Source organism: Osmia bicornis, chromosome 6, assembly GCF_907164935.1.
Source record: "Osmia bicornis bicornis chromosome 6, iOsmBic2.1, whole genome shotgun sequence".
NCBI classification, from domain to species: Eukaryota; Metazoa; Arthropoda; class Insecta; order Hymenoptera; family Megachilidae; genus Osmia; species Osmia bicornis.
Genome location: NC_060221.1, coordinates 1,292,459 through 1,307,116, shown reverse-complemented (window position 1 = coordinate 1,307,116; position 14,658 = coordinate 1,292,459). Strand labels below are relative to the sequence as shown.

The 14,658-nt window shown below is 45.7% G+C and overlaps 1 protein-coding gene across 3 annotated transcripts in view; it reads right to left on the bottom strand.

Annotated features, from left to right (window-relative positions):
* The window catches only part of LOC114873503 (beta-1-syntrophin), a 216,888-nt gene extending 202,327 nt beyond the window's left edge, over window positions 1-14,561 (bottom strand). For 2 of the 3 annotated variants that reach the window (XR_006829508.1, XM_029181902.2), the window contains exons 1-2: window positions 13,393-14,561; window positions 7,455-8,052 (exon numbers count right to left, since the gene is read on the bottom strand). Coding sequence is in view for 2 of the 3 variants with exons in the window: in XM_029181902.2 (XP_029037735.1) it covers window positions 7,455-8,052; window positions 13,393-13,416 (622 nt within the window). In the remaining variant the exon portion in view is untranslated. Of the gene's footprint in view, window positions 1-7,454; window positions 8,053-13,250 lie in introns of all 3 variants that reach the window. The other variant, XM_046286125.1, reaches the window with a different exon arrangement.
* Window positions 14,562-14,658: the final 97 nt, after the last annotated feature.

Here is a 14,658-nt window from a genome sequence, read left to right as displayed (position 1 = left end):
TTCCACCAGCACAGCCCTCGTAAAACTTCCGAAATTCACTCGACGTAATAACGCGAGGGTGATAATACGCGAGGAAAGACGCGCCGCGCCGCGGCGGAGATCATTATCTCGTCGACGTTTTTCTCGTGTATTCGCATGAAAAGTCACGATTGAATTTAAACGCTGAAATATCGGATAATCGTGATAAATCGCCGACCGTACGATTTCAGAGGGGTATAATTTGAAGAAAAATTCCCATCCTTCTTCGAACGAACCTACTCTCGAGGTTACAGTTTAGTTACTACTCTGATTAATCACGTACTAGATAGTGTATTTCATTACGCATTAATCAGCGAATCAATAGGCCGTAACGATGTGGACGATCAAGGTGCCCTCGTCTCGATTGCCAATATAATTATCATATCCCTTTATGATACCGATTAATGGACCGTGATAACGTATCGTTTGCCGAATTCGACCAGACACTAATTACTGTCTCTTTTAATTATCAGTGAATTAGTCTAAGCAATCTTATCCTACCAGTATACTACCAATTTTCAAATTACCTAATCGTCGACGCATAAATCAAAGAGAAGTTACACGAAGGGCTCATTTTCGAAAGCCGTCTTCTTCTTTGAGATTCGACCTACAACGTCCAGTCTACGGTGCCACTCTCTATCATCTTATCGGCGGCTAATATCGCCACGTTTTCGCGGTTGGAATTGCGGAAGATGGAACGATAACTGGCACGAGAACACGCGGCCCGACTGGGAATTTCGCGGCGCTATTGCACGTTCGGTTAGCTGGTCTACAATTGCGTGCAACGTAAGTAGGTTTCCCTCGATTAATGATGCGGAGACGAAGGAAATATAATAAAATAATCCAACTCGAATCTGAAATATTAAAAAAAAAAATCACCGGGGCAAACTAACGAAAGATGTAGCCAGAGATCGAGTTAATGTTCTCTTTTTTCCAGTCTCAAACACAGATACTTTCTTCTGTCTCTCTCACTCTGTCTGTTTAACGAGAAAATTACAAACGGGACAGGTTCACGGAAAGAAGATGAGCAGAGGCTGGATGGGGAAGAAGAAGGAAAAGGAAGAAGAGGAGACGTAAAATGCGACGGCGTCTCTCCTCATGCGGATACCTCGTAAATCATGACGAAGTACCGTAAAGGACGAAATGAAAGGCACGCGAAACACAGTACACAGTACCCGAGAGATATATAATGCTCGCGAGGACGAGAAGCACGCTGGCTCGTGCCTTATATTCCAGTTACTGTACCTGAGTACTGCTACTCGAGCCCACTATGTAAATGCATTTACACGACGACGAGACGTTCGCTCATATTCTTCGAGTGTATTTTAGGTACCGTGTTCGAGCTAATCACGATACCCTCTTCGTGGACGAAACACGCTTCGCGTTCCAACTGCCAACTTTTCCTTGCCATTATTTTATTGCCCGCTTTCCTTTGACCCCTTTAACAGGGGAGCAAGCAAATTATACCTTCTACCTGTCTCTGCATCTTATTTATGATTCAAATAGATGCTTTGATGTAACTAAATTTAATTTCTGTTTTTATAAATCAGAACTAAAGGGTTAATGCTCTGATACTCGAAACACGTCGATAGATTAGCATGTATAGAGGATCTCTAGGAATAAACTGTTAACAAAAAGCTGGTGCTTATCCGAGAGTTTAAATTGGCTGAACGGGGCACAGAGAAACTCGAAGGTAAATCTCTCCGTTGACCTGTCCCTTTGCCAAAGTCCTAACTGCATCGCCGTTTCCAGCAAAGACACTTCTGATATTCTCCGGTGAAAATAACTCTGCGGCATGGTTACGTGACTCAACGTCGCTCTCCCTTCAATCCAAAGTAGTTTTTTTATTCAAGAGAAGGCTGGTAATTTAGAGGAGATGAGAGAGGATCAGCCTATGCTCTCTCATGCCAGAAATAAGTTTAGTCCAGCTCGAAATTACTGCTCGCGAAACGAGCTTTTACTGACCTCTTCCTCGTCTACGATAGATCAAAGGTTCACCTCGATAGAAAGCAGCCACCATAAGTCGCGAATGCAGGTGGAACGACGACGTCGTCACGATCCCTTTCGTTTTTCCTGCTTGTTATTATAAAAATGATCCCGAACGAAAAAGTAACGACGCGTCCTTCGAATTCACGGCGACCGCAAATTATCTCGAGCGAAACTATTAATTGGCCAACTCGCGGTCCGCCGTATGAATGCTAATGAGACTTAAATTACGCGAGTTCGCGGCAAAAGCGGGAGGAAAAATTTCTGAAAATCAATGTCCGAGTGATTTACGAACGAAGAAATGTAATCGTAGAAATCCACCGGGTTTGATTTATGAACGAGGAAAATGACTTATGGAACTGGCTGAGATTACTAGCCGTGAATATTGATCTGAATTTAAGGTAAATAGAGAACCTTTACCGCGGAGACCGAACGAGGCACGAGCATCTGTAGAATGACAATAAAAGAAAATTAATAGAAGGCTGAATCAGCGCACGGAAGGAATACCGACGAGTACAGAGAAATCGAGGAAAAATAAGCAAAGCAACTCCGGCGCGAATCGAGGCTCTCTGTATGTTGAACGAGAGAGAACGAGAAGAAAATAAAAAAGAATTTTCCCGAACAAATAAAGGAACAGAAATTGAGGTCGAAGCCGTACCTCAACGATGAATCACGTAATTGATTGGAATCGAGAAGAAAAAAAAGCACGTTCTACGTGGTTCAAAATGTTCTGTACACCATTCAGATAAATTTAACTCTTCGGCGGTGACTTTCGTTGTGTAATAGTCGCAAATTGATCGGGACAACTTGATAAATTATTTAGTGATCAGTTACAACTCGCGTAGAGATCTATTTGAAGATCCATGCACGCGTTGCAAAATGTTTCAGTGCATGCTCTACTTAGGTACCGGACGGATTCTTAGTATCTATAAGGGAGGATAGCTCCAGGCGACAGTAAAGACAATTTCTAAGTCCCTATCTCCTTCGGTTTAGTTACTCCGAAACTAATTACCATCAATGTTTGAACCAAAATGGTTGGTCTATTTTTACGAAAAGTCGTTATCAGAAAATCTTTTATCAGAAGAAGCAAAATGGTTCAGAGAGCGTTACGAAGGTGTCTACAAATAGATGAACGAGATCGTAGGCGAGATATCAACACCAGACGGCCGTGTTTTATAGGTGTAGCTTGTAACAGAGGAGGCGAACGTATCCTGGGTCGTTAAGTAAAAATTGCTGCTCGTGTTTCGCGTCTTTTCATCATCCGTGACTCTCTTTCTAGCCGAAACACCTACCGACAATTGGTATTACGTTAAGAACACCGTAACTGGTTTCTTTATGATAGCCAACGAAATACGAGGCCGCACGGAACCTCTATTAACCGCATGTACGGTTACGCAGCGAACGACCAAAGAGAGTGGAAGCTAATTATCATGATGTGCTATAAAACGGGACCAGCTAATTTCCGTCACCTGTTAATTGGTTCCTAGCATGAACGTAATTATTCGAATTTCGCTAATCGGTATTACACTACCGTTTCTACCCCCTCACCGTCGCTTCCTCCTCGCCCCTTTCACTCATTACCGCTACATCGCGATTCGGTGTTTTCACGAAAAACAGATTTTCGCGATACGAATGCGTAATCCACGCGGAATCCAATCTATTTATAAATTATCCGCTATTGTAAACGTTCGAGTAATACTGTTGATTAACGACCTGAAATCGATGAATCATTGAAAGGTTCGAGGGTGAAAGTGTTTTTCAACGAAAACGAGAAAGCTCATAAACCGTCGGGATGAAGATAATGAAAAGGAAGATGCGAGTGACGGAAAGGGGATGAAGGAGGAGAAGGGAGATTCTCGACTGACGTTCACAGCGAAAGGAATGCAGAGCGGCAGGATTTAAGATGCAATTTCCCTGACGATGTCGCTCGTCATTCGTCACAGGGACTACTTCGTGGGACAATGGCCGACTGAAATTACGCGTTTCAATTACAAATAGATACGAGAACTGGAACCGCAGACGTTCCGCTAATTCGGCCAACATTTTATGTCTACCCACATTCGGAACAGCTGATACCAGCTGTAAATAATACCAAGAATGAACAAATAAAGATTAAGTCTTTTTTCCTAAGAATCTACCATCATCGTTGCAGCGCAGCGGTTGCAGCGATTGCAACGATTGCACAATTCGCGCAGCTTGTTCGAAGGTTGCCAAACAAGTCACGAAGGCCGTTCGATCAAAGACGCTTCCCCCTCGAATCACGCAACACCTGTATCACCTGCCGGATACGTATTAACAGGCGTTCTTACGCAAAACGTAGGCGCGCAACAATCGCTCGAGCAACCTAATCCGGTGATAGATGTAACATATCTACGCGCGATGAAATAGTTGCTCAATAACTGCAATGAATAATCAACGAGTCTAATACACACGAACGAGTTATTTGAGCGAGTAGAAACTAGGCTTATCAACAAATTCGTCGACTAGTGGAAAACTGCTGTAATCGTCAAGTTATCCAGGCCATTAGCGAATATTCAGCCCCTTAAACGCGAATGTCGATTTCGGAAGCGAATTTCGATCGAGTTGCCGAACGGCTGACACTCGTTTCATTGTCCAAACGATCGACAATTGAAACTGGAGCGACAAACGGCGAAGATAGCTCTATAGGTGTCTGGGAAAGGGTCGAATTAAAGGATCACGGGGTAGTTCATGCATACGGGGAGGACGAAGAGAAGTTTGAAACTTCTTGCAAGGGAATCGCGCTCGAATCAATCTTCTCCGAAACAATCGTTCTCTCGCTCGATTCGCTTCAACGATCTTCCCGTTCATACACGCCGAAAGAAAAGAAACAGCGGAAGAAGGGTAAGGCAGAAAAAAAAAATGTAGGGAATAAAAAGAGGGACGATACAATAAATCAAGGTAAATCTCGCTCAGGCGGCGAGGCAATAAATTCGACTTCGTTTATCAGGGAGTAAGTTCTATTCGATTTCTCTTCGACCAAGCCGTTTCGGAAACTTTGTCAGCCTGGCGGGGCCAACTCGGCTGCAATCCCGGCCCGTGAAACCGGAAGTTTTCGGCGGGATCCCGCTTAAACGGGATGCAACCCCTCGCGAGCGACAGAGTTTCGATGAAAATCCTACGGTAATGTATTCCGAAATTCTTTTTCTTCTTCTATCTTCCTATTCTTTACTCGATCCGATTCCTGGGTCAACCAGTAATCCTTCTCTATATACCCGCTACCCTACCCTATCTGTCCCAACCATGCTGCTCTCCTCGGGTCTACACGACCCGAAACGAAACATAAGTGGGAGGAACAGCAAGGGTGAACTCTCTTCCACCTTTCTCCCTCCCTTCCTATGCTCGCGTTCTAGGATTTTGCATGTCACGTCCGCACGGACGTAAAGTGCAGAGTATCGCATTCCACGCGTCACCCACGTGAAACTGGCAACCGGCCGACCTCTCCAGACGAAAGGTAGCTAGCAACGAAGAAGAAAAGAGCGCGGAGTGTTGCACGTGCGAGACAGGGTGCGCGGCTACGTGCCCGTCGAGAAATCGTACGACAACCACCGAAATCGTCTGAATAAAAGAAAAGCTGTCCGCCGACGACGGGATGTCTCCGGTCGACGAACAAAATTGCCCTTAAGAAACGAGTTCTCCTTACGGAAAAAGGGATTTCTCGATCGATAAATAAAATTGCTAATTATTCATTGAATATCTTCATCCCATTGTTTTTGTTCCGCTTTTCGCTGTTCGAACGTTACAGATACAAACTTGAACCGTATAGCGTATTGTCAGGATGCATCAGCTGCATCCAGGTAGAATCGACCGTGAAAAACGATTGGGATAGGTGAACGCGCGAGGGAATGAAAATTTTCCGTGAAAAGCAGGCCGAACGCGATATCGTACAAAACGCAACGAGCTGTCGATTCGGGTCATTCACGGGCGGGGAGATTCATCGATTCGCGAACGGATTTCGTTAAACGACCGGCACCCGAAACGGCTCGATAACGATCGTTCTCACGCGAATTTCTCTGTCGCGTCGAGCTTTTTTTTCCAGACACCGAGAGAATAACGGTGTACAGGTGCGTTCGCATGCATACAATCGGCAGCCGACTGCGTGAAAGCCTCGGGAACGAGGTGTACGCGTGTCGCCTGATGAACGTTGAATGCGAAGTGCAGGCGGCAGGATAAGAGAGTGCGCGAAGCGAGGGAAACAGACGCGTCCCGTCTCGTAGGAGATTCGTACGGGGAAAACAAACGATAGAAGTCGGTCACAAAGGAAGTAAAATAAAAGCGCGGAAAGAAAAATCGTGAGGGGCAGAGAGGAAAAGGGTGAGGAGCGGCATTTAACGCTTCAGGCATCGTGTACACGTTTTCTAACCGACCTTTTCACCCTAGATGTTTCTTTCAGCCTCGCACTTTTTGATAATAGCGCGTCTAGAGATGGTATACGATAGCGCAGGAATTCGCAGGAAAACTGCCAAGTCACTGATTTCCGTCCTTACGGAGTTGCGCGAGAAGAATCGCGAAGCTTTTCTGCTCTCGACGAGATACCAACTGACAGAAAAAGCCAAGATATCCGAAATGGTACGTTAACCCTTTAGATTCTGAGGACGTTCTAACGTTTCCTTCCATCCATTCGGTAATTAAAAATAGAACTCGCGAGGAAGAAAATGTAGGATTGCTAGTTTTTCGCGAGCCTTCTTCAAAACGACGACTTTTTCGAACATCCTGACTGTACGTACAGGAGGAGACACGGAGGAATTCGATATTAAAACGAGCGACAGAAACTGGCAGGAATCCGTAGGTCGGTACTTAATGCGCCGTGCACTCGAGGGTAATTGGAGCGAAAAGCTCGTTAATGTCCCCTACCCAGCTCGTCTGGCATCGAGGATGTTCCTAGCTAGTTACTTCTAGTTCTGGCCGAAACGTTTTGACGCTTCAACCGACGCGCGGCTAAACGAATCTGCGTTTGCGTTTACGCTCCGAATTCTCGAGCCAGGCCGACGCTCAGGCTGATTTCCACGCGACCCGGCTATTAATTATCCGTACGAATTAACGTTCAAAGGAAACGCTAGAATTATTGCCGAATTAATTTGTTTGTCGAGTTCGAGGGGGAAAGAACGTTCGGGGGAATACACGTATGAAATGCTTCGAGTTATACGCGATAACGATGATACGTTCGCGTGAAGACCGGTAGATTTACCTCAACAGTAGAATAAATTTCTTTAACAAATATCACAATTTTTCTTTTACTTCGATGAAAAGCTTAGGAATGTCGCGCGTTTCCTCGCGCTGTACATTTACAGAGTACATAGAAAGGAGCAGACTCGTTTGCAAATATGTATACCCGGTAAACTCATACCGGTCACTCCGCGTAGGTAGTTGTCGATGCAAAAAGACGGCCAAACGGCCAAGGAAAAGAGAAAACCTTTGGTAAATACACTTACCTTCAAGCTCGACGACCTTGCCAGCCCTCTTGAGCGCCTTCACCGCTTCGTCGTGTGTCGCCTCGCGCAGATCCTCCCCGTTTACCGCCAGGATAGCGTCGCCCACGTACAGTTGTTCCGTCGCGTCCGCCGCCATCCCCTTGAAGATTTTCGAGATCAAGATCGGCATTTTGTTCTCCTTGCCGCCCTTGATCGAGATACCGAGGCCGTTGTTGTCGCTTTTCACTACGCGTACGATCCGTTTCTGATTCGCCACCGAATCCGGCACGTCTGGATCGTTCAGGCTATCCACGTTGTTGTTATTGATATTGCCGTTGTTCAAGGCGTTATTGCCCGTCTCGCAGCTCTCGTCCAAGGAGATACTCAAGTAATCATCCTCGAGAGAGACGAATACGCGGTACCATTGGCCGCGAACCTGCGTTTCCAGGACACCCGCGCGTCCTGAGGCCGAGGACGATGCCGCGGTGGTCGTGGTCGACGAGGACGAGGACGACGTAGCCGCGGATACTACCGAACCGATCCCCATCACTCCCATCGCTGAACTCGGCGGTCCGCTTCCGCACAGCTCGACCATTTCGATTTCTTCGCAAGCTGCACGCTGTGGACCGAGAAATTCACCATCAGTGGTCATTTCGATTGAAGCGCAATTAGAAAAAGATTGGAAATCGAAATCGAACGCTTAACGCTTACGCATTCAATATCGTTCGTAATTCGAACGTAATTCGATTGGCGGATTGTCGAAAAACTTTCGAAAACCTGATGACTGGCAAAGGGACGTCGAAGCGAGGAAAAAGAAATAACGCGTCGGTTTTTCACGGAGGGTGAACGGGCATCCATATACATAGAGAGTGCAACACAGGTCAATTGCATCGTCTGTGCCCAACGACGTGGATAAATCAATTGTACTATACTACGGTGAAATTCGTAATTTGAAAATAATTGATACTGGCCGGCAGTGACGTGACCGAGCTCTCTTTGTCTCCCTCCCGCCTATTATTTCCATCAATCCATTTTCACCAGGCAACAATGACGTTTACCCGTTAGTCACGGAAAATGTCCTACAAAACTTTGAACAACGGGGTATAATTGCGTGAAAATTGGGAATGGTCTCGCGTTTACTACACCCGCTGTTCGCTTTTAATTCATTCAAAGTCTTGTTCACCGTTCTGTCATCCCGATGATCTATCAAAAGCTCAAGATTCACCATTCGTCGACACTCGATCGAGACTTTTAGGTGTTTCGAATAAAATTCGATACTCTGTTTCAGCCACTCTATCAGCATTCCTATTCCGGATTTAAAGGATCAAGAGAGAAAAAGAGAAGAAGAGAGTTTTGAAAACGCTGTTACGGTTTATGAGCGGAAACACCAGCAAGGTGTCTCCCCTAAAAATACGAAAAAAAACCATTACCCCCGCGGTATATTTTCGTATCCACGTTATCGTGTACGCGCTGTATCCCCGGAGGCTGAAAGGGAGGCCGTATCGCGTCATATTTAACCGGCGTATCGCGGCGTACGGAATTTTTCGTCAGCTCGGTGTGCCAGGCATAAATAATTTCACGGCTCAGCCGGGTAACCGTGTAAATTGGATAATTTATCAGTGACACGAGGGCCAGATATTAACGAAAGAATCGGACCAGAATCACGCTGACGGATCGTCGAGCTTTCGAGCCTTCAAAGACGGGGGTAGAAAAAAATTTCCCTGGAAATTGACCGTATTCGATTCGTTGGATCTCGATAGAATTCACGTGAAAAACTGATACGAACGTTTACGCGAATACATATACATTTGCTCGTCGGACGTTGATTAAAATGTTGACCAATTCCGGCTGCGTAATTAATGTAAAATTATTAATTACCTCTGACACGATTTACGCAACGTTACCTACTGTAATTACATCGAACAAGGGATATCGTCCGCTTTCGGTAAATCTCATTACGACCAGTCAAATCGAACCGGAACACCGTGTCGAATAGTCTCGATCATAACGAAACAATGAAATCCATCTAAATTCCATGCATTTTCAGCTGGTCATCTTTCCGACCGTGATTTTTCCACCAGCTCTGTCAATTTCAAACTATCGGATTAATCTTGAACAGAAACACTTTATAAGTGTTCTAATATAATTGCTAATGATTATTATCCGAGAAACAGGTGAACGATAGGTGCAGAGACAAACACGATAGACGAACAGTATTTCGTTGCAACGAATTTACGGAAAGTGCATTAAAATGCGGCCGGCTGCGTTCATTTAGGCTGGCACAAAGGCACGCACCGAATAAATTTCTATCGAAATCGTTGGTCTGGATAGCAAACGGGGAAAGGGGTAGCGGTGGGTGCGGATGGAGCGCAATTGGAAAACGCATTACGCGTACGCCGAGGGTTCACCGCGGAAATAAACCGCAATGCCAAAAACACGGGCGCGACGAAAATTAAGAGAGAACACCCGGGTGTTCGACGAATAGAAACAGAGAAACGAGAATTCGCCACCAAGACAGGAGATAAAAAGAGAGACGATTCTTTTTTTTTTTTTTTTTATTTTTCGAGGAAGGGAGGTGGAGAAACGCGATGTGTTGCGAGGGTGCGAGGGACAGGGTTGGCCGGTGCAGCGGTGCGTGAAATTGGGTAAAAATGAATCGACGGCAGGACTCGATACCGCCATTATTTTCCGAAAACCCGTATCGGGATGTACGTTAGCCACCTACGTGACACGTTACGAATCGACGAGACGACGATGCAGAAAACGCAGGCAATGTTTTTTCCCCGATTTTTCCTGAACGCATGCGTACATCTGTCCCGTGTTCAATAGACGTACGGGTGGCAGGAAAAAACTGACACGGTTTCACCGGCGAAACAATGTAAAGGGAGGAAAAACGATGCCGATGGTGGTCGATGTAATTAAATTAACCTTTCGTCGATCGCGGAAAGTCGGCCAGTATTCGATATATCAACGAAGAGCATCAACATCAATTTTATTCATTGCAAAGCTATACCTCAGAATGTTACGACTTCGACGTCAATTATATTTAATCGATACTTTGATTGAACTCGGCACTAACGCATTCGTGAGATATCGTCTGCTAATTATCTACTTAATTGAATCTTCGATCGAGCTCGGAGTCGACGCATTCTTGAAATATATCGCTTACTCTGCAATGTACGCAAGCATTCCATCGCGTCGGTTCGGCCATCGGTACCGAAATATCCCGAAATTTTCTTAGATTTAAAGCGAATTTGAAACTGAAACGACGCGAGGTATCTAGGTAAAATTCTACGTTGATCTGGTATTTCCTTCAGCCTTGTCCTCGTCATCAATCGGGCCGGTGTTACATGTCGACAACACGATACTTGTTGATTCGAAATGGTATGTGGGTTACGGTGATCTTAGAAACGCAATCTTACATTTCTGAACGTTCACCGGAGAACGTTGTAACTAAATATGTCTGTGAGAGCCAATACTCGATGGAAACCGGGTGTATTGTAGGTGTATTGACCTCGGGTAGGGAGCATTATAAGCACCGATGTACAATACACAATGCTCGACCGCAGTATCCGAAGGTCTTGTACCAAACACGCGATACCCTTCTTACACGGGCTTAATGCTGACGAAATGGATGACACCGTGACACGCCAAACACGTTCCCGATAATTCCGGTTGCTTCGTGAGCATGCCCATAAACATCAACCAGATTCGATCCTCTCTCTCTCTCTCTCTCTCTCTCTCTCTCTCTCTCTCTCTCTTGCAAAATACCGATCAAATTCCACTTTGATCAAACCACGAAATAAAGGAAATAAACAAGCGAACGCGTTCGTACGGTTTCAATTAAAATCAAAATCCTTTAATGGAGCTGGAGAAAAATTTTAGAACGAACCACTCAGGGAAATTCGAGCAATCGGATAACCCCATTTGCATCCCCTTAAGGTGGTCATGTTTAATAAAAGCATCGATATCGTGATATCGGCCGGCACGTAGCCGTGCGCGTGGTAAGGTTATAATTAAAGTGTTTGTCTGCGGGAATTAGTCTGGTGCGAGTTGCACAGTTGCCCCCACGTGAACCGCATACCGCGTGTGTACGTTTTACTCGTACGAAGAACGAGGAGGGACGACGAGGTATAGATAAGACACGAGGGAGGGAAGAGAAGTCGGGTCTGCTCGACGAGTGTATACGGCCCTGTCGTGCCCCTTGCAAAAACCAATAACCTCGGCAAACGTCGGCCACGGGTTGTTTATGGGCTAAAAGAGAGACCAAGAAGCGACCTGAGGGAGAAAAAGGATGAAGAGGACGCGATGGCAAGGTAAGAGTGGGGAAGAACAGGAAGAAAAAGAAAACAATCGCCATTGGAGGAACGAGGGGAGGAAACACACATCGCTTCGAGATCACCTCGTATATACCTGGCCAGGAACACGACACCGATACCCTACCAGCAGAACCACCTTTGTCCGACCATCGAATATAATTCTAGCGACACGTAAGGCGAATCTTTTATTAACCCGTTGATTACATTAACCTCTTCATTAACCCATCTTTGGACGGATGCTTCCCTAGGGCCTAATTAAGTGATCTCGATGAAATTTTCATTACAGGCTCAGATAAAAAAGTTAAAACATTGCCTTTTACTATTCTTTCTCCCGATTTCGACAAATTGTAATTTTTAATAAATTAATTTAGTAAAATTGTAAATGTTCCGTGATTTTGAAAGGGTTAAGAACCACTGAATCAGAGTATCGATGCGTCTGATAACAAAGTCCGTTTCCACTGCGTCGATGGACGTATTAAACTTGATGACTAATCAGCCTAATATGCTCGAAACGTGGGAGGATTACAAATAAATTTCTGTCTAGTAATGGTATTCAGATATATTCGCGAGGTGTCGAATCGTCGAAATGTCAAGGAAAATCGACTGGTTTCGAGGCGACGCTTTAAAATACAATCGGCGAGTAAAGAAGGAAACAAGAGGACGAAAGTTAGGACACCGGGCGCGATGTTCGAGTGTGTTTCTGTCGGATCACTCGTTCGGGAAACCACCGCGGGGTTCCATGGTTGAAATTGGAGTTGCAAGAATCCGGGGAATGCGACACGGAACGGTGAATCTCAAGGAGCAAGTTGGAAACCGGGAGAAATTGAAAATCGGCACGTTGAAGCTTGCCGCTTTTACACTTTGCGCGCGCTTTTAAACCGGACTCCTTCTTTTTTTTCCCCCCCCCTCCTCGAGTTTCGAACTCGAAACTTGGTCCTCCGTTTAAATTCGAAAAGAATGCGGGGACCAACGAACCGCCCACATTATTTCCTCGCTTTGATCCTCCTCTTTGACTATTGTTCGATTTCAAGCTTACTTTACGCTCCATGAAAAATTATCCGAGCGAAGTATACGTCGAATTTGCGTAAACGTTTCATCGGAATAATCCCGTTTATATTTCGATAGACTATGTTGAAAAAATCTCGCGTGATAGCGATGTGTCATCGTTAAAAATACGCGTACAATCGTAGGCGCGAATCATTAGCGAGTCTCGCGTTGGTGCTAAACGGTAATTAACATGTATTAAGTCTCATAAACCTCGCGCAATGTCAAACTCGATGTAAGCGGTGTGTGAATTTTAATTGTCATAAGGATTTGAATGAACTATAAATAAATTTCTTAATTACATTGACTTATGTACTAATATTTAAGCAAGTAATCTCGTACGACTTTATAGCACGTCATTCAAAATACCGCTAGTAGTGACATCTTGACGCACTCGACGTATACTTAACACGGTTAATGTAAAATAAAAAATTGTTTTGATTTAATAACATACCTGATGGGAAAAGGACGAAACAATGAAGGCGAACCAAGGAAAAGAAAACGAACAGAGGTGGAAGGTCAGGCGTGCGTGCTTCGGTCCAATGCAAACTAAACGTGTACGCTCGTTAGAGCTGATGGCTTCTACGTTGATTTACCGTTTTCCGCGCGTGTATGGGCATATGACTTCCGGTAGGCAGTGGGAGGCACGACGCCTGGCCTGCTTTTCTTTCTTTGGCTAGATCAGAAGCTGTTCCCCCGACGGATGCCGTGCGTGTCCGGTGCTCGTCCTCCGCCACCGTTTCTTTCTTCTCTTACGACACGATACGCGTCATCGGCGGACGGGTTAATACATTCGACGAGCCGCGTTCGAGTCAATGACATAACCGCCCGTCGGTTCGCCTTTCAACAGCCTCGACATGTTTCGCCGGCCTTCCTCTTCGCCCTCGAATCGGAAACGCTTCGATTCCCGTCTTATTCGCCAGAAAATTTATTTCCGTTCGTACGCGTTTATTATTACGTTTCGCTCCTTCCTTTTCACCTACTTACTACCATCCGACGCGACGCGACGTTCACTTTCGACTCGCAATGCTTTCACACTCGAATTATCGTTTGGACGCGCGCGCCACACCGCGACCGCGGCTAACTTCCGACCGTAACGCCTTTCGAAGGCTTGTAGAGAAAAAGAACGACGCCACTCCGTTCAACGTTCCAGACACAAATGTCAGTTGTTCCGTATTTCCTTCGAGACACTGGACCGATTAACCGGACTGACACTGTCGTTAACACTGAGCGTCCGACTAGAAGCACGAACAATTGAAACGATCACGATCGAAGTAGTTCGAATGGCGCTTCACAGTACGCTTCCCGCACTCCGGATCCGGAAGCCAAGCGTCATTGCCGATCTGATCTAGCAACGACATTTACGGATATCGAGCACCGATTCAACGTTACACGAGGTAAGGAACGATGTATGGTTCTTTTGAAACGTGTAAGCGAACTTTGATACGAGAGGAACGTGACAGACGCGACGCAAGTCAAAATTAAAAACTGACGACTTTCCACGTTTTACGTTTACCGACGCTCCGTTGATCCGGCGAACGGTTTCAGTCGCGATAAGATGTACGGAAAAACGCACGTCACTTTAAAAACCGGTCACATCGCCGAAGAGACGGTATACCACGATCACAAGAAGAACGAACAACCGACAACCGCGACGTCACGAGTTATACTAACTTGACTAGCACTCGTCCGGCCCGGTGGACCTATTGGCGGCGCCATAACTGCGCAGGACGCAAGACGCAAGGGGCGGACGCTGGTGAAAGCGACGTTACCGCCATCCGCGGGAAAATTTAAACATATTCCGTGGAAGGAATCTTCTTTATCGACGCGCGCTTCGATTAATCTCCCCGCGATCGAATCAA